This window comes from Clinocottus analis, unplaced genomic scaffold, assembly GCF_023055335.1.
Source record: "Clinocottus analis isolate CAN_PGR_092001 unplaced genomic scaffold, fCliAna1.0.p SCAF_10, whole genome shotgun sequence".
Classification (NCBI taxonomy): domain Eukaryota; kingdom Metazoa; phylum Chordata; class Actinopteri; order Perciformes; family Cottidae; genus Clinocottus; species Clinocottus analis.
Window position 1 is genome coordinate 14,785,018 of NW_027175821.1, and position 18,603 is coordinate 14,803,620.

The 18,603-nt window shown below is 41.1% G+C and overlaps 4 protein-coding genes across 5 annotated transcripts in view; 3 read left to right on the top strand and 1 right to left on the bottom strand.

The window, feature by feature from the left end:
- The first annotated feature begins 333 nt into the window (after positions 1-333).
- btk (Bruton agammaglobulinemia tyrosine kinase) lies at positions 334-9,826 on the top strand. Its single transcript, XM_068592265.1, has 18 exons — positions 334-417; positions 3,720-3,878; positions 3,982-4,086; positions 4,859-4,940; positions 5,109-5,234; positions 5,319-5,383; positions 5,467-5,654; positions 5,791-5,853; positions 6,049-6,103; positions 6,202-6,281; positions 6,548-6,675; positions 6,821-6,892; positions 7,544-7,715; positions 7,901-8,120; positions 8,264-8,328; positions 8,926-9,044; positions 9,150-9,307; positions 9,439-9,826. Exons 2-18 carry the CDS (start codon positions 3,738-3,740, stop codon positions 9,508-9,510), a joined length of 1,911 nt encoding a protein of 636 aa, XP_068448366.1. The 5' UTR covers positions 334-417; positions 3,720-3,737; the 3' UTR covers positions 9,511-9,826.
- Positions 9,827-10,114: 288 nt separating this feature from the next.
- Positions 10,115-11,442, top strand: timm8a (translocase of inner mitochondrial membrane 8 homolog A (yeast)). The gene is made up of 2 exons (XM_068592377.1): positions 10,115-10,313; positions 10,809-11,442. Exons 1-2 carry the CDS (start codon positions 10,200-10,202, stop codon positions 10,968-10,970), a joined length of 276 nt encoding a protein of 91 aa, XP_068448478.1. The 5' UTR covers positions 10,115-10,199; the 3' UTR covers positions 10,971-11,442.
- A 489-nt stretch (positions 11,443-11,931) lies between these two features.
- zgc:101583 (uncharacterized protein LOC494104 homolog) lies at positions 11,932-15,851 on the bottom strand. Of its 2 annotated transcripts, XM_068592355.1 has the most exons (6): positions 15,728-15,851; positions 15,273-15,405; positions 14,557-14,613; positions 14,138-14,228; positions 13,165-13,325; positions 11,932-13,039 (listed from the first exon to the last, which is right to left on the bottom strand). In XM_068592355.1, the coding sequence occupies exons 1-6, from the start codon at positions 15,737-15,739 to the stop codon at positions 12,432-12,434; spliced, it is 1,062 nt and encodes a 353-aa protein (XP_068448456.1). In that variant the 5' UTR covers positions 15,740-15,851; the 3' UTR covers positions 11,932-12,431. The 2 variants fall into 2 exon arrangements, with proteins under 2 accessions (XP_068448456.1, XP_068448465.1); XM_068592364.1 differs by lacking the exon at positions 15,728-15,851 and having other exon boundaries at positions 15,263-15,351.
- mars2 (methionyl-tRNA synthetase 2, mitochondrial) overlaps positions 15,661-18,603 on the top strand; it is a 3,264-nt gene continuing 321 nt past the window's right edge. Inside the window, exons 1-3 of the mRNA XM_068592341.1 lie at positions 15,661-16,418; positions 16,906-17,240; positions 17,679-18,603. The exon at positions 17,679-18,603 is cut by the window's right edge and continues 321 nt beyond it. Of these exons, the coding sequence (XP_068448442.1) occupies positions 16,133-16,418; positions 16,906-17,240; positions 17,679-18,603 (1,546 nt within the window). The 5' untranslated portion in view covers positions 15,661-16,132. The remainder of the gene's footprint in view (positions 16,419-16,905; positions 17,241-17,678) is intronic.

Genomic DNA, 18,603 nt, shown 5'->3' on the forward strand with positions numbered 1-18,603 from the left:
TACTCATTTTGTCTTTGTAAAACACAGTGAGCAGCCTTTTTAATGCCTGCATAACGTATCTGAACTTCTAAGTTATTTAATCACTTGACCCTGTGATACTGATGTTGGCAGTTAACTTAAAAATAAATCACCTTAAATAAAAGGGAAGTATATGCACAACAAATGGTCCTGCGTTAATGTTTAGCCCGCTTGCACTTATCACCAATACTGTCTAGAGGGCTGATATGAAAATGAGCAGGAAGAAAAAGGGGAAGTTGGCAGTGTCAATTCCTCTCTGTGGGTGTGTTTGAGTTTCTTGCATCACAGGCTAACACATTTTATGGAAGGCGAGCAACTGAGGCAAAGGTTTCATGTCACCGCTTCAAGCTTCAGCATCTGAAGTTGTCTGTCTGATGCTGTACTTTTGTGAGTGTTTGGGTAAGTGTCAAAGCTCTTTGAATGTTGGACAGTAAGGTCAGGAGTTTTTTTTCTTGTCATTTACTCACTTAAGTATAAAACATAAAAGCAGCGTTAAAAATGCTTTTTTTTTTGAAAGCCTAAGAACAAAACTAGTGAGTATATTTGTGTGAGCACTGAATTGAAACCCATCAACTTAAAAATTGTGGAGTGTGTACTTACCATAAAGCTATTTTAAGTCAAACAATTGTGACATCATTTGCTAAAATGCAAAAATGTTATATTTGTTTCGGATTGTTTTGTCGGCAATGATGTACTATTGTGTGTTCTGCTGCACTTTGCGTGATTTTAAAACCCTTACATCGACACATCTTCCAGCAGTACAGTGGTTTGTATCTTCATGTGGTCACCTCTATAATCTAAACATCACGCATATCTTGAATCTTGTGAGTTAGCACGCATTATATTTTAGGACATTAAAACAAAATTATCTTTAGGTAACGTACATGCCAGGAGTGCTAATTCATATTTGTGTGTTCTGACAATCAACCTCCACAGAACGCGGCTATGTTAAATTGATCTGGTATGTTAATATGTGTGAGAGAGTATTCTTTGTGGTTTGATAAAACCTTTACAACTTGTACTGAACATACACGCCACTCTCTTTCTCTCTCACTATCTCTTTCTCTTATAGACGCATAAACACTCAGACATGCACATTTTCTCGCATGTGCCACTTATCTTTCAGAAAACGTCAGGAAAGAGAGCCTCTTGACAGGTTCCTGTAAAAACCAACTCTTTCGTGATATGGTTGTCAGTGTCATTTTAAAACATGTTGCACTGCCTCACTTGCACCACGGTAAAGACAAAGATGGCAATATTTACAGGTTACAAAGGTAATAAATTCAACAGCCAAAGCGAAAAAAAATACAGTATCTTGTGATGAGATGTTTTTATGACAAATTATTTTGACTTTTATGTTGCTGAAAAGTTACTTTGTGCATTTCTTTTCTTTTTTTTAGACAAGTTATACAACAGATAGAGTCATATTAGTTGATATAGTTTATATAATTATACAACTCATGAACACTTGAGCAACTGAGCGGATAAGCATGAAACACTCCTCTCTGCAAAGTGTTGGTTTTGCTGTGCAGAAACAGAGGGGAATTCTGCAGCTCTACATACATTTGAAATCTGCTAATGAAAACCACAATCACAAGAAGGAGATAGATAATGTCAGGTTAAAGTGCTGCAGGGCTCTGGGTTTCTTCTCCCTTCATATTGCTGTAAAACCCTGATGCAACTTCCCTATTGGTTCGTCTGTGTCAGCCACCGTGCGTCAACTCTCTTAAAAAAAAAGACACAAAGAACTCTCCTTCTGGTGGCCATGATAGAGTGAAGCGTTTCAGTCGACCGGCTCCACTCGATCCATCAGAAAGAGACAAGGAATGGATACTACATCAGTGTGTTGATTGTCCACAATCCCGAGCATGCTGACCTCTACACTCAAGCCAGTGATGTGAGAAAACATGAGATGGCGAAGAATGAGGAATGAGTAAACAATGTTCCACAGAATAGGGAACACTGCTGTATGTTTATGACAGCACAAACAAAACTGATCAGTATTGTCATTCTAGTGTGAAGAAATGTCTCACACACACACACAAACACACACCTACACACACGCACACACACACACACACACACACACACACACGCACACACACACACACACGCACACTGGTTAGCAGGGAGGTACAGAAGCTTCTGGTGGTGTTAAAGTTCCAGTTCAGATTATAGCAGGAAGTACTCACATGCTGAAAATAGGCCGAGGTGAAGTGCAAACACATCTGACAGAGACAATTAGCAGTTCAGCTGTTTGCCAAAGGGTGAGTTTGAGCATCTGCTTCATGATTTACTCGCCTACATTGGACTGTGACTTCCCACTATTAGTGCACTGTGTACTTTTGTAGTATTTTAGAATGACATGTTGTTAGACAGTGTTTGCGAGATGAAATACTGCTTATTGGTTATTTATGATTTGACTTGTGCATCAGTCGGTTCCAGCTAAAGCTGACTGTACTGTCTATTCGGTCATGATAAGTCAACACAGCCTGTCTATTGATATTCAATTAGGATGAATTATTCCACATCCCAAAGAACGTTTCTGCTGCATTTGTATTGCAATCTTCCATTACTACTAATTAATTCTGAATAAAACACCCATCTACTTCATGTAGTGAATAATGTTTCATGTTGCTAACTTTTTTCTCCAAAATGCAAAGATGTTTGGAGTTTATATATTTTTTGTTTTTGGAATGATGGCAAGAGCGGTCTTGTCTCATTTTAGAGGTGTATGTTTTAGTTCAGCGCTCGAGGTCAGCAGGTGTTGAACACCAGACACAATAAGCTGTCGAAAACTAAAAAGAGACAACCTTTTTCGTTCATGTCATAATGCAGGTCAAGCTTGTGACAGAGAAAGCCTTGTGATGGTGAGATTGTTTAATATATTTTATGGCGAGTTTCCCAGTAAACTCATTTAATCTAGATGTTGTTTCTGAAAACACCAAAAACATAGAACAAACAGCATTTAACGTGGTACATGAACTTTAGGTAACTGCATTGGTAACCCGGTTGATGGAGCCAACATGTGTGGGTGTGTGGTTGGAGGGTGGTTTTGCTATCTTGTGAGGACATAAAGCTGGTTACACAGTCACGCTGTGGGAATTATTGTTTTATATAAGATTTGGTTTTAAGTTGACCTAAGGTAGCAGTGGTTAGGGTTCAGGGAAAGTCTCCATCTAAGTCAATGTAATGTCCCGAAAAGCCATTTCAACACAACTGTGCACTTCGGTCTGCATTCAGAGAGAGAAAAATCAATCAATCAAGTCTATCAAGCCAATTGAAATACAATCACACACAACTTTTGTTTACAGTTGAGTGTGTTTATGTCACAATAATCTAAGAAGAGGCGGAACAATGGCAACCGAGCATATTTGGAGCAAGGATTTGGTGGACACACGTATCCAAAATCTCCTTCCAGTTTCCCAGCACAGAAGCATTCGGATCACGCAGCCTGTGTGATGTTGACCAAGATAGAGTAGCTGAGGGAACCAGATGTGTGGCACAAAAAGGATGTTGCTGGCAAGAAAAGCAGGGCTTATGGAAACTACAGCTAATCACACACTGATATGTGTCTGCATTCATGCGGCACGTGGCTTTATGTCCTTAAGTGCCATTGCCCAAGTGTTGCTCTTCCACAAAAGGTGTTTTGTTACTGTTATGCTTTTCAACATTATGCCCTCTTCCTTGTTCCCTTGTAGATTAATCCTGGCTGAATCATGTCAGACAATATATTGGAAGAAATCTTCATTAAACGATCTCAGCAGAAGAAGAAGACCTCCCCTCTGAACTACAAGGAGAGATGGTTTGTTCTCACCCAGGAAAAAATAGCCTACTATGATTTTGATTCTGACAAAGGGGTACGTACATGGACCGACAGGAAAAAAAAAAGTAAAAAGCTTTATTGCATTGACATCACATTTGTCTGTTGGTTACCTGACTGTTTCTTCATCTGGTAAACAGAAGCGAAAAGGTTTGCGAGGATCAGTTGACCTTGAGAAGATCAAATGTGTGGAGTCGGTCCAGCCGGAGCCCAATTGTCCAACAGAACGCATGTATGCTTTCCAGGTAGACATGTCTGTCAATTTACTTCTTTATTAACAGACAGGGACTCTTCAGAAACGGCCTCACGACGGGCACAGACCTAACAGACAAAGCTGCAACAATGAGTTAAAATGCAGCCGCTTCAGATTTCTCTCTGGTCTAAAAATCATCTTTAAGTTTTTGCTTTCACTCGTATGCTAGCTTTCCTTTTTTGAGATGGTAATCAAATCAGTCACTGTCATATTTAATAAAGCATGGGCTTTATTAACTCTTGACAAACAATCCTCCAATAGTTAATAATGTGAAAGTCCATTGTTAAGAAGTGAAACCATCTCTCACACTCACATGAGCCAGGGGCTTTCGGTGGCCGCGCAGATGTTGCCATTGCACGCATGTTAACTCCCATGACAAGGTTTGGCTGCAATTAGTCGTAAAGATGCAGTGAGTACTATCACACAAGCATTTTTCCTTCAGCTTTTGTGACATTTATAACGGTGTATACTGAGCTAGTAACTTCAAAAATCACCAATTGTTTTAAAATGATTGACAACGTTAACATTAACTATACCTTAAAATATGAACGCAGCACTTTCGTTGCACTTAAATAGCAATTACTTAAAGCACTTTGTAGTTTCACTTTCTTGAAGAAATTTTACTTTCTTGATTCTTGTTTTGAGTTTGTACTCATGGTTGAATGCACTTAGTGTAAGTCACTTTGGATAAAAGTGTCAGCTCAATGAAATGTTAAAAAAAACAAAACGGATGACGAGTGTTTTCTTTTTCATTCGTGCCACAGGTCATTTACGACGAGGGGCCGCTGTACATCTTTGCAAAGACAGAGGATGCCCGGGCTCAGTGGATCAAGAAGCTGAAAGAAAGTTAGTAGATGAATAGAAATTTACAAATGTGGTATATGTGTCTTGTCAGAACGTAGCTTAACATCGCCCAGTGACTGCACAACAGAAGAGCTGGGTGCACATGCACATGCAAATGAAAATGCTGATTTAATGTAAATGTCCGATGTTTATGTCGATACTTGTGCATAGTGGTGCGCTTCAACAAGGATCTCACACAGAAGTACCATCCTTGTTTCTGGGCGGATGGGGTGTGGCTGTGTTGCCACCAGGAAGTTAAACAAGCTATGGGTTGCAAGTTGCTGGATAATAAGAACGGTGAGAGTGAGATTCCCTTTGGTTTGAAATCGGCAACAGCAAACGTGATCACGCCATTCATGTATAAAATGATGTCATTAATAGGCTTTACATCCAAACCATCTCGGCGTAGAGGATCCAGGAAACCGCTTCCTCCTACCCCAACAGAAGTATACAGTCCCATTCAAACATTATTCACTCATTTCACACAGTCAGTTCTAATAATGCATCCGGTAATCTTGTGTTTTTCCAGGAGTTGTCTGTCCGGCCTTTACCTCCACAGCCTCCAGAGACCCCTTCACCTTCTGTAGGCATGACTGTCATTGCAGAGTATGATTACACACCGATGACAGCCCAAGACCTGGAGCTGAGGAAGAATGAAGAGTACACCATCCTGGAGATGTGTGATCAGAACTGGTGGAAAGCCAGAGACAAATATGGGTGAGACAAAGTTAATGCAAGAAGCCTGTGCACACAAAACAATGGCACACAAAAAAAACCTAGTATTTGTGAGTGCCTTAGTGTCCAGCCAATATGCCTTATTCATAAATACCATGTATTTTGCTTTCTTTTGCAGAAAGGAAGGATATATACCTTGTAATTATGTTGAGGAAGCAGCAAATGGGCCAGACAAATTTGAGTGAGTACGGGCACCACTGTACTGTCTCTACATTGTAGTTTCTCGGTTCGTCATTCATTTATAATTATTGTGAATGAGCACATGAAAACTTAGGAAAGTTCCCTGTCTGAACGTTAATGTAGTGTTGATTGCTGAAGCACAAAAGGTTGCAAAATCAGTATTCAGGACAAATTAGATTTACATTTAATCCCACAGCTGGTATTCCAAGAATACGAACCGTAGCCAGGCAGAACACCTGTTAAAGACTGAGGTAAACTCATTTACACACACAGTGATACAGAGGACAGCCTTGATATGTTTTAACTGGACTTAAAAAGCTTAAATGAATACTTGTGTGTTGTTTCCCAGAATAAAGACGGAGGCTTCCTGGTACGGGACTCGAGCAAGGCCGGGAAATACACAGTGTCTTTGTTCACTAAGGGTGGTGGGTGAGTAAGTTCAGCAGTTTTAAACTGCATCTCCAGTCATGTATGACCGTATCAAAAGAAGAACTGTTTGTAATGAAAGCGGAAGCAGAGGGCCACAGAGGGAGAGAGATGTAAATTATTCATGCAAAACCTGGACCACACTGCCAGCAGAGCTTCTTCAGCATAGGTCTCTGTAAGACTGTTGTGGATAAGGCTAAGAAGATATTATGCATACATGATGAATGAGTGCTGTGTGGATGGAGTGACTCTTCCTTTTCCCTCAACAGGGAAACTGGTGGAAGCTGCAGACATTATAACATCTGTACCACAACACAGGGGCAGTTTTACCTGGCGGAAAAACACAATTTCGGCACCATCCCAGAACTCATCAACTACCATCAGCACAATGCAGCAGGTTTGATAACTGTGACAATACAGATACATAAATGAAGCAATTTTTCTGTTTTAAAGTATTATTGGATGTATAAAAAAATGGAATCAATCAAGAGTCTGTGCATCAAAAATGTTGCCCTTACAGGTTTTGTTATCTCCTTCACTAGGCATGGTGAGCAGGCTGAAATACATTGTATCTAACCGGCCACAGCCTCCATCAACAGCAGGGCTTGGCTATGGTAAGAGTGTGACTATATCAATATGCATTATTTATATGTTCTCTTGTTAATCATCATGTCTGGTGATTGACCTGTGGATACTGATTAGAAATGGTTCTGTGTGAGCAATGTATAAACCTCATCTCTCTGATGCTGAATGTATTAACAAAAGGATCATTTGTTAGTATCGTTGAAGGGAATCAGCCTTTTGTGGACAGCACCATTAGTTAAAAGTAAAAACAATGAAAACATTAAAGCTCATTCACTTGTCAGCCTACGAGCACCTCTAAAGCTGACTGCTGACATGTTATGTCTTGTTTGCTTATTGCATACCAAGAAAAAAGGTTTTATACGGGGTTATGTCCATTACTATTTCCTGGCCAGGGGCAGTATCATCACCATGAACTTCTGGTAAAAAACACAATTTGATAGTTCCCTTTTTTGCAGTGATCAAACAAGCATAATATATTGTGTTCGCTTTGGAGGCGCTCATGAGCAAATTGTGTTACCTTTAGAAACAGTTAGACTTGCAGTTTCCCCCCGCGTCCAGACTTTACGCTAAGATAAGCAGCTGTTGGCCACTTCATCTGCACACTATAGCGGCATCAGTCTTCTCCTCTACCTCAGCTGCCAGTGTGAAAGTGCGCCTCCATTCTGCCTTGTTTGCTTCAGGTGTGTGGGAGATTGACCCCCGCCACCTCACCTTCATCAAGGAGCTGGGCAGTGGTCAGTTTGGAGTGGTGAAGTATGGAAAATGGCAGGGCCAGCATGATGTGGCCATTAAGATGATTAAAGAAGGATCCATGTCTGAAGACGATTTCATAGAAGAAGCCAAAATCATGATGTAAGCAAAACTAAATGAGTCTGAATTTGGGCTGCGACATTTGAACGGACTGCAGTTGAAATGACAGTGAGGATTTTGTGCGCAAGACTCATAAAACTCATGTGTCACACTGAGAAGTGTAGTTTTATATAACTTCTCTGAGAAAAGCCCAACACTTAACTTCCTTCTGCTTTTGTTCAAACCAGGAAGCTTCGCCATGAAAATCTGGTCCAGCTGTACGGCGTGTGCACCAAACAGAGACCCATTTATATAGTGACTGAGTTCCTTTCCAATGGCTGCCTGCTCACGTACCTAAGGGAAGGCCTGACTCAGCACCCAACAACAGTCCAGCTCCTAGAGATGTGTAAAGACGTCTCTGAGGGCATGACCTACCTGGAGTCCAAGCAGTACATCCACAGAGACCTGGTTAGAGACATAGGTCCATTGTAGTGTGTACAACTCTACATCATTCCGTTGTGTTGAGATATGCTGGGTTTAGGTATTTGAAGATAACAGTAAATGTGGAATGATTACATTTTGATCAAGAGTGTTGATTGTTTTGTCCTCAGGCTGCCAGGAACTGTTTGGTAGATGGAAATGGCACGATCAAAGTGACAGACTTTGGACTTTCAAGGTAAAATACTAGACATGAGTTACAGGACACAATGAGGCCCATTGATGCCTAATAACGTGACTGAAATATCTTGCTTTACTCTCAGGTCGGTGATGGATGGTAATAGTAAATGTAGGCAACTCAAATACTGTAGTTAAGTAGAATTAAAAATACTTGAGTATTCCTCATAATTTGACTGCACGACATTGATTCAATAGTTTTAGTTGTAAACATAAAACAGTAAATACAGTCAAAATGAGCTCCATCTCAACCAACCACAGCAGTGAAATGTTTCATATGCATTAACACAAAAGTAATACGTCTCACAGGAGCCTTTTTTTTCCTTTGCAACTTTTGATACTTTTAGGACATTAAGTTGACAATCCTTCTGTACATTTGCTTTTCTCTGACGCAGATTAATTTTGTTTACGTGTATGGAATATGGTTTTAGCATCAGAATCATAACCATTTATTTCCACTTATGTTTTCACATACAAGGAATGTGTCATGGCGGGTGGTGCGCACCATTAAACAATAAACACAGTGCAACACAGTGCCATTGCTATACTTCTACATTTAAAGCAAAGCATCTGAATACTTCTTCAATCATTGCCTTAGGTATGTCTTAGATGATGAGTACACAAGCTCAGCGGGTTCCAAGTTCCCTGTTCGCTGGTCACCTCCTGAGGTCCTCCTCTACTGCAAATTCAGCAGCAAGTCAGACATATGGGCATATGGTGAGTAAAGTGTGTTTTTGAATTCCACTCTGCATTTATGTTTGGTTATAAGTGTTAACTCTGAATCTGTATTAAAGCACCTTAACGTTTCCTATACATATTTAGGGGTTCTTCTGTGGGAGGTGTACACTTTGGGACGGCTTCCGTATGATCGCCTTAACAACACAGAAATAGTGGATCAAGTGTCCCGCGGCCTGCGCCTCTTCCGCCCACAGCTGGCCAATGAAAAGGTCTACAGCATTATGACAAGCTGTTGGCTTGATGTAAGTTATTGTGTATTGAGCTGTGGGCCTCAGTAGAGGTCATGACAATGACCTTGTACAGACGGAGAGTCTATAAATGTTGTCTGAACAGCAACAGCAATCTCACAGCTTCTTTTTTGTTTTGTTTGCAGAAAGCAGATGACAGACCCACCTTTCAAGAGCTGGCGCAGACTGTTCAGGATTTGCTGTATGAGCTCCAGTAGATTTAAAAAAAATAATCACAACACACACACAGAGTTCTCTCTGGTACCCAGTGAGCATCTCTGTCTGTCTCTGGAAACTCAATGCAACAACTTGAACATGGGACTGCCACACTGATATCCTCTGTAATATGAATGCCTCTATAACTCAATGATTTAAAATAGCCTAACTAGAAGTACAGTCCTAGGCTAGTATTAAAAATGTGTATATTTTATTGACAGATATCTATCTTTATTGAATCCTTTGTTTTGTATTAATTGGAATCATTGTGAAATGTAAACACCTTTGTGTGTGTAAACAAAGCTTTGTGAGAACATATCTATTGCACAAATAAAAGCCAAGTATGCTGGGCTATGAAATGATTGAATCATCCTTTAAAATGAAAATGACGTCAAAAATTCTGATAAACTTGTTTACAGCCTAATCAAAGTGTTTTTGATCTAAAAATAATTATTTTGCATGAATTGGATTTAGCTTAATTTTGGTTCAATGAACTAATATGTAATTAATGTACTACTTCTAATAATGATAATAATACTGTGACGTGAACAACCGTCTGAAGAACGCGCTCTGTGATTGGTTGAACTACTTCCTGTTTCCGGTCGTCCACACATACACGTGAAGGTCAGCAACAGAGCCCTGAAGCACCAACAATTAGACAAATATTGCTCTAACGACCGCTTTTTAGCAAATGATGAACAGCCAGGGAGCGACGACGGACCCTCAGCTTCAGCACTTCATCGAAATCGAGTCTCAAAAACAAAGATTTCAGCAGCTGGTGCATCAAATGACTGAGGTTTGCTGGGTAAGAGCAGCTTTACGCGAGCAATGCAGCTCTGCATGTTACTTCTTACATATATGTGTGTGTTGCCAAAGCGGATAGCTACAAATACCTACACGTTGCGGGTACTTGTGTTATTTGCCGTGGTCCGATAATGAAGCCCAAATAAATGTTTAGCTCTCTGTGTCGCCCCGGGGCATGATGCGGCTAACGTTAGCGTCGCGGAGAATAAGTAGAGAAGATGAGGACGTAAACGCTGGTTTCCTCCATAGCAAACGTTTGATCATACCCGACTGAAAGCAGACATTTGTGAGATCACAAACATGCACGTGAGGGTGCAACCTGCTGCTGTACAACGACCATTAAATGGGTTATAACGCCCCCCCCCCCCCCCCCCCCCCCCTCCTCTATAATTGAAGTGACGTAAAGCCATACAGTGCACTCACTGACTGATAACCAGCACTTCCTGTCCCGTTAATCGTCTCCTTTGTATCTCACTTGGTTCGTCTCTGTCTGCAGGATAAGTGTTTGGATAAACCCGGACCGAAGCTGGACTCGAGGACCGAAATGTGCTTCGTTAACTGCGTGGAGCGATTTATCGACACCAGTCAGTTCATCCTGAACAGACTGGAACAGACTCAAAGGGGCAAGGGCTCTTTCTCCGAGAGCATGTCAGAATAAAAAACTGTGCCCGCAAGGACTGACAAGACACATGCACACGTCCTCCGGCCCCATCACTGGGCCGTTTTGTCCTGACTCAGCTGTCCGTTCAACTTGGAAAAAGGAACAGCATCAAGTGTTACTTTTGATATAAGTGCCTCAGATAAACCCACTGTATGGATGCAGAAGTCTCGGATTTTATTTGTTCTCCACTTAGCAGGATAGGGGTGTTGCAAAACGCAATTATTTGATCTGAACTATAATTATGGTCTGTTAACAGTAACTTAATGTTGTTTTTTGCTTGTTGAAACTGTGAATCTGAGCTCTAATGCATGTGGGAGACTGCAGAAAGAAGGATACATCTGGAATATTCAGCATCAACCAGATGTTTTTGACAGCCACAAGGACTTCACCACACACACTGCTGTATGTCTTGAGCGAAGAGGTGCAAGCTTCTGGACCGTACATATGCAATAAACATTATGCCAAATAATTATGTTTTTCTTTTGGAAACGTAATTCAATTTTAATCATACACACAAAGTTCAGTTACACCGGAGATATGTTAGCGCATGGCACATATTGGAAATTATTTCACACAAGGAAAGGATATTCTTTGGTGCAGTTTGTATACAATACTGAGGTATTACTGTAACTCAAGAAATTATTCAGACTTGTTCAAAAACACAATAAATAACTATCTATATATATATATATATATATATATATATATATATATATATATAGATATATATATATATATATATATATATATATATAGATATATATATATAGATATATAGATATATAGATATATATATATATATATATATATAGATATATATATATATAGATATATATATATATATATATATAGATATATAGATATATAGATATATATATATATATCCATATATATAGATATATATCCATATATCCATATCCATAGATATATATATATAAAATCTTTTTTTATTGACAAAGACAAAAAATTGTTTGTTGGAATATGATTGAAATGCATTCAAGGCAAATCATTTGTTTGCCTTTTACATTGGTCTTAAATCATACATTCGTACGACACCATATATATACGAATGGTAAAAGTGCTATGAATAAGGTTATTGTTTTCAGTAACAGAAGGCACAATCTGGTTTAGGCAGGCTAATATTCAACCTTAAATTAATTTCAACTTAATTTACTGTATAAAAAACAACTACACACTAGTGCAACAAACAAAACAATCTGTCCTGTTTTTTAAACTAAAGATATGGATGTACCATCATTATTCAACTAAGAATGTAAATTTAATATAAAATCCAGTGTTTCGACAGGAACCTTACGCTTACTTTAGCCAACTTTGTTCATCCAGTGCATATTGCAATGAGTAAGACAGACTTGGAAGTGAATGTGTCACATTGTAAGGCTGTGATGTGCAGTAAAGCTTAAGAATTAAAATAATGACGAGACTACTGGTCCTCCATAATTAAGTTCTCTGGTGTGTTCCCCTGCCCCCCTTTGAGCTTCCTTCTGCTTGGGTTTCGTGGCTGGGAAGCGCCACATAGGGCTGGTTCCCCCAAGGAAATCCCTGAAGACCCTTCCTCAAGTAAAGTGGGAGGGAATCCCAGCTAAATGTAATGTCCTTGAAGGCGTGGAGGAGGAAGATCCCCAAAATGATGGTGAGGAACCCGCTAACTGTTCCCACTGCTCCGTCAGTGGTCATGCGCAACCATTCCTTGAAGAGGATGGCTGAACAGGCCATGACCGCGGTGGTGAAGAAGACGTAGTAGATGGGAGTAACTATGGAGGTGTTGAAGATGTCGAGGGCTTTGTTCAGGTAATTGATTTGAACGCTGATGCAGATTACCAGGCAGATGACTAAGGACCAGAACAGGGGCTCCTTCAGCACTGCTGTCCCAGCAAACAGCTCCTTAATGCCAATGCCCAGGCCCTTCACACAAGACACAGACAGGGAGCCAATCACAGAGCAGATCAGGATGTAGACCAGCACATTCTTCTGTCCGAACCGCGGAGCCACAGCAAAGATAAGAACCAGGCTGCTTCCAACAACGCACACAGCAAACACAATGAAACCTAGTGGGAGCATTCAAGAATGAGTTAGTACCGTGCACAAATATTTAAAATCCATCCAACCCTCATCAAGGATTAGGTTTCCACATTATGATTAATGCGATCACACTGGTGACGGCTGGTCCTACCTGGGTCTTTGAGCTTCTCAGCCATAGCACTAAGGGAAGCAACCTCCTCTTCCTGTGGCGCATGAATCACCATCACTGTCGAGCCCAGAACGCACAGCAAACAGCCAATCTTCCCATGAACATTCAGCCTCTCATTCAGAAAGTAAGAGGACAGCATAGCGCTGGAAGGAACAAACAGAGGAGTTAGCACACATTTTGCTTCTACATCCTTAAAAAAGTATATAGATGTTTTTTTTTATTGTCATCAAGACTCTGAAAAAGCAACAATTCAGAAATCTGCATCCCAAGAATGTCTGAGTTCTCCTTCTGTAGTTCCCAGCCACAAGTTAATTCATTCTTAGTGGAGGTAAATCTTTAAAAACAAGCCACTCCAGTGCAGAGGCTGCCAAGCTACGTTTTAGGGGTTACAAGATAATTGAAAGGAAATTAAGCATTGGACACTTTCATCTCTTTCAGATCCTGTCTCATAAAAGTGGCCTGAAAAAATAAACTGGAATTACTGCCTCACAGTTTTTGCCTTTGCCAACCAGTCAAGTTGCAGTTTACATCCATGTCTGTCTACGGAGTCATTACTGCATCAGTCTACACATTTGTGTGAAATGGTCAGAATTTGCATATACATTATTGAGTAATGGACAAAAACGACACCATGACCTGAGACCACCAAATAATACAATAATACTAAAAGTAAAGTACCACCGCCCATGTTCATGTTAATGAAGGAACATGTAACCCAGTGTAACAATGTCACGTTTTCAGACAATAATTTAAGTCTACAATTAAGAGGACTAAGCGATCTTGGGCTTTGTTTACACAGACAATGCTTGTTAGTAGAATCCGTTCATTGGAAGCAAGTTTTGAGACTGCTCGAAGTATTTGAAGTCTTGATCTTGATAACATGAGTGTCAAACTGCAAAATAAAATTCGAGAAAAAAACAAACAAAATAAAACTCAAGAAAAAAAAGACAGTTACCTTACAAGTACACTCAATGCTCCAAGTGGAGTCACCAGTGTGGCTGGCGCAAATGCATATGCAGCAAAGTTGGCGGCCTCTCCAGTTCCCACTAGAATATAAACATGACCATCAGTGTGCACAAATTCATGGCTGTTGCAGATGGTTAAAAGGTTGAATAATTATGCTCCTCCACCCCACATGTGCAAATGTGCTCTTTGGAGAAATGTGTACTTAAGTGATACGGTGTGGGTGCAGCATCAAATGCAACGTCACCAGCTAAAAATGCCAAACCTACAAGAGCCTCATTTCCACTTTGAAGAACAATAACCGCAGTGTTTCTGGGCATGGCTGGTTCAGAGTTTTACCAAGTTCAACAAATAAAACCAGCTGACCGTGTCATCCATTTGCAGAACCGAGTGTATTAATCATGCACTTACTTGAAATTAGTCCTGCCCACCACAGCCATTCCTTCAGGTAAGCATAGCCCCCTTGACCTGTGAGGTGCAGAAAACAAAGCTGAAGTAGATGCCATTGAAACAGTCAGGTAATTTCATCAAGAACGCACTTCTTACCAAAACATCCTTTTGTACAAAGTACAATGTTAAAAAAACATGTTATGTTACTTTGTACTGGGACATATCGCATCCGTTTTACTCCTACATGTGTATGGCAGCTACAGTTGTTACTTTGGAGATACACATTTGACACGCAAACATATAGGACCATCTTACAAAATGCGATGTGCTTTACAGATAAAATTATCCAACATAACATACAAGTAGTTGAAATAGGCTCTGGTTACAACAGTACAACCGTTGCTTACAAAGTAATACATAAATAAAGCAATGATTAGTCTCATCCTCCACCCATTCAACTGACAGAATATTAAACTGGCAAAACTATGTTTTAAAAAACTATTGATCGTCAAGCAAAATAGGGAAAATGGTCTACTGAAAGTAATGATTTCATACTTGCTTTCTTTAAGTGATTATTTGTTGATTGTGGAAATAAACAATGCATCAAGAAAGTAATCAACAGGGGCTTGGATATTGCAGCACATCTGCTCGTGTAACAGACAGGGGCAGTCCTGCGAGTGGGCCTACTTCTACCTCTAGTGACGTATTTTATTTTGATGAAGCTCACAGTGATGTACCTGCTCGCGTTGAGCCTTTGCCGGCCAATCGCAGCAGGCCTTTCTTCTTCAGGATGAAACTGGCACCGATGAAGGCGCTGGAGCTCACGGCCAGGGAGAGACCGATGTAGAAGTCCATGCGGTTCACCTCCATCTGTGAGCGAGGACACACGAAACACGGACGTTTCGACGAGTGCTTGGCTATTTAGCAACGGAAAACGGAACTTTTTATTTTTTTGTAGGACAACTTAAGCTTTCGGAAACTTCTCAGTCGAGCAACAGGCGGTAACACCCCGTGTTTGAATTATAAACGTCACATGATGGGCTGACTCCGCTGTGACGATGTTAAAAACAGCTGTTAGACGGCTAGAGATGCCAATACATTGATAACCGTCTGACTTAATTTCGTTTTAATAAAGTGTAATACACTATTTAACTAGCTGAAACTGAAACATACAACTGGTAATACGTCTTACCTTCGTGTTCATGTAAAACCCATTCGTCGTCGTTGCCTGACATCAAGGAACTTGCAAGCCATCTGATTGGCTGTTGTTGTTCGTTGCCCACTATGGAGCGTTTTGATTGGACCAGAGCCGCGTCTGTTGTTGACAGAAACCGGAAGAAGAGCTAACCTTGACAAGCGGGCAAAACTCATGTGCTCTTAGTTTAAGGAAAACAGCCAGTTTAATAAATACCATGTACCAGGTCGACTCTAAGATCTGCTCGGATCTTTTCGATAGTAATTGTTTTACTCCACATATTTTTTTCGTGCGAAAACTCAGTCTTTCAGCTCGCTAAATGAATGTCTAGCACTTTGCCAGACAATTGCTGCACTCCGCGTCGTGTGTTTGTCTTCATGTGGGCATCGCCTGTATCCAAGGATGAGGACCCCTGTTTTGTTCGTCAGCAGAAGCTGTAAGGCTGTTCACAGGCTGCAACAAAGCCCATTTTTCTCACCAATTGCATTTCTATTGCGGCATCAGAGGATCGCTGTGTTGAGAAACTCCAGCACCCATTCCTGCGAAGACGACAAGAGTTACTACATAACCACTCCCATCTTCTACGTCAACGCGTCTCCTCATTTAGGACACCTGTATTCCGCTGTCACAGCTGACTGCGTACACAGGTATAAGCTTCTTCAGGGCTACAACTCAAAGTTTGCCACAGGTAAATCCTCCATCGACCAAAATATACATGTAATTTTTGACTGTTGTTGCTATTGATGGCGTGTGATTTCCATAATCTCTAGGAACTGGGTTGTTTTTGTCAAAGTACAAATATTTACATTATAGTAAGCTTAAATCCTTTATTAAAATAAGTGCACAGAAGACACATTATGCATGTAAATGTTTCATTCTATCCAGACACGTAATTACAGTAGTGACAGAAAATGAATTGGTAGCTTTTGAATGTTGATTCATCAAATCAATTAATTAAACATACAAGCAAACATGAGTCTTAGATGTTTATTCAGTTACACATTTTCAGTCTCTTAGAAGATGGCCAAAAAAAAACAAGCTAATTGAAGATGTCAACTTGGAGCCTGGGAAACATTGTTTTTTTTCACATTTTCTTGACCTGTCACAGACTAAACGATTAAGCAATTTGCCAAGCAAATAATTAGAATAATACACCCTATTATATTGCATTTCAGGCACAGACGAACATGGCTTGAAAATCCAACAAGCTGCTGAAGCTGCTGGAAAAGATCCCTTGACCTTCTGCACAGATGTGTCTGAGAGATTCAAACATCTCTTCAACAGCTGCGACATATCGTACACAGACTACGTAAGAACCACCGAGCAGAGACACCAACAGGCCGTGACGCATTTCTGGTCAGTGCTCTGTGACAAAGGGCTCATCTATAAGGGGAGTTATGAAGGCTGGTACTCCACCCAAGATGAAAGCTTCCTCACAGCGTTGCAGGTGGCCGATGCTTTGGACTCATCGGGGAAGGAGATCAAAGTATCACTGGAAAGTGGCCACAAGGTAATCAGAGTGCAATTGAGATGATAGCATACGTGGGATGTGGATTTTAGTAGAGATGAATGAGAGCAGCACACATTTTGTTCTCTTGCCAGGCTTACATTGGCTTGTTGGTAATGGGATCCCCATGGGTTTGGAAAGTAATGGGGCTTCACCAGGCAGGGAGGATCAAACTAAAACATGACATTAAGTTGCATCAAGGCAAATTTAGTTAGTAAAATGTTTTTTTTTGCTTTTAGGGACTGGAACTCCATGCAGCCATTTGAAACTATTGTTTTTAATCTGTCTCTCAAGTGCCTAATCTTTATGAAAGCAAAATTAACTTGTATATCTATATATCTATACAAAGCTTAAAAGTCTGCCTGCCAGCACTTCTAAAACTCACAAAATGCACATGGTATTGATCATCTCAACTAACTCTTGGTCTCCCCTATTGTGCAGGTGGAGTGGATGAAAGAGGACAACTACATGTTCCGTCTGTCTGCGTTTCGAGCTCAGCTGCTCGACTGGCTCAGAGGAAATCCCCGGGCCATTCAGCCTGAGCCTTTCTACCACGCCGTCCTCCAGTGGCTGCAGGAGGAGCTTCCTGACCTCTCAGTCTCCCGCCACAGAAGCCGGCTTCAGTGGGGCATCCCAGTCCCGGGTGATGCTGAACAAACCATCTATGTGTGGTTGGATGCACTGGTGAACTACCTCACAGTAGCTGGCTATCCAGAAAAACACGACCAATGGTGGAACGCGGCGCACCACGTTGTCGGAAAGGACATCTTAAAATTTCATGCTGTCTACTGGCCAGCTTTTCTTCTCGGGGCTGGACTGCCGCTGCCACAGGCAATATATGTGCACTCTCACTGGACAGTTGGGGGAAAGAAGATGTCCAAAAGTTTAGGTAATGTGGTGGATCCGCTTGAACGCTCACAGATGTTCACGACTGATGGGATGAGGTACTTTCTTCTGCGTCAGGGAGTCCCAGACTCAGACTGTGATTACACAGACAACAAAGTTATCAAGCTGCTCAACGCAGAGCTCGCAGACTCCCTGGGTGGTCTGCTGAACCGCTGCACAGCTCCAGCTCTTAACCCGGCTCAGGTCTACCCTTCTTTCTGCCCTAAGTCCTTCCCAACTGAACCGGAAGGCAGGGCCGTGGTTGAGGACTACCACATGTTGGATGCTGTCAGAAACCTCCCGGCCGTGGTGGAGCAGCACTACGAGAGCATGCATGTATACAAAGCTCTGGAGGCCATCGCCGCCTGCGTGAGGAAGACCAACGGGTTTGTTCAGCGCCACGCACCTTGGAAGCTGGATAAGAGGGACAGTGAAGACCAGCGCTGGCTCGACACCATCATACATGTCGCCCTTGAATGCC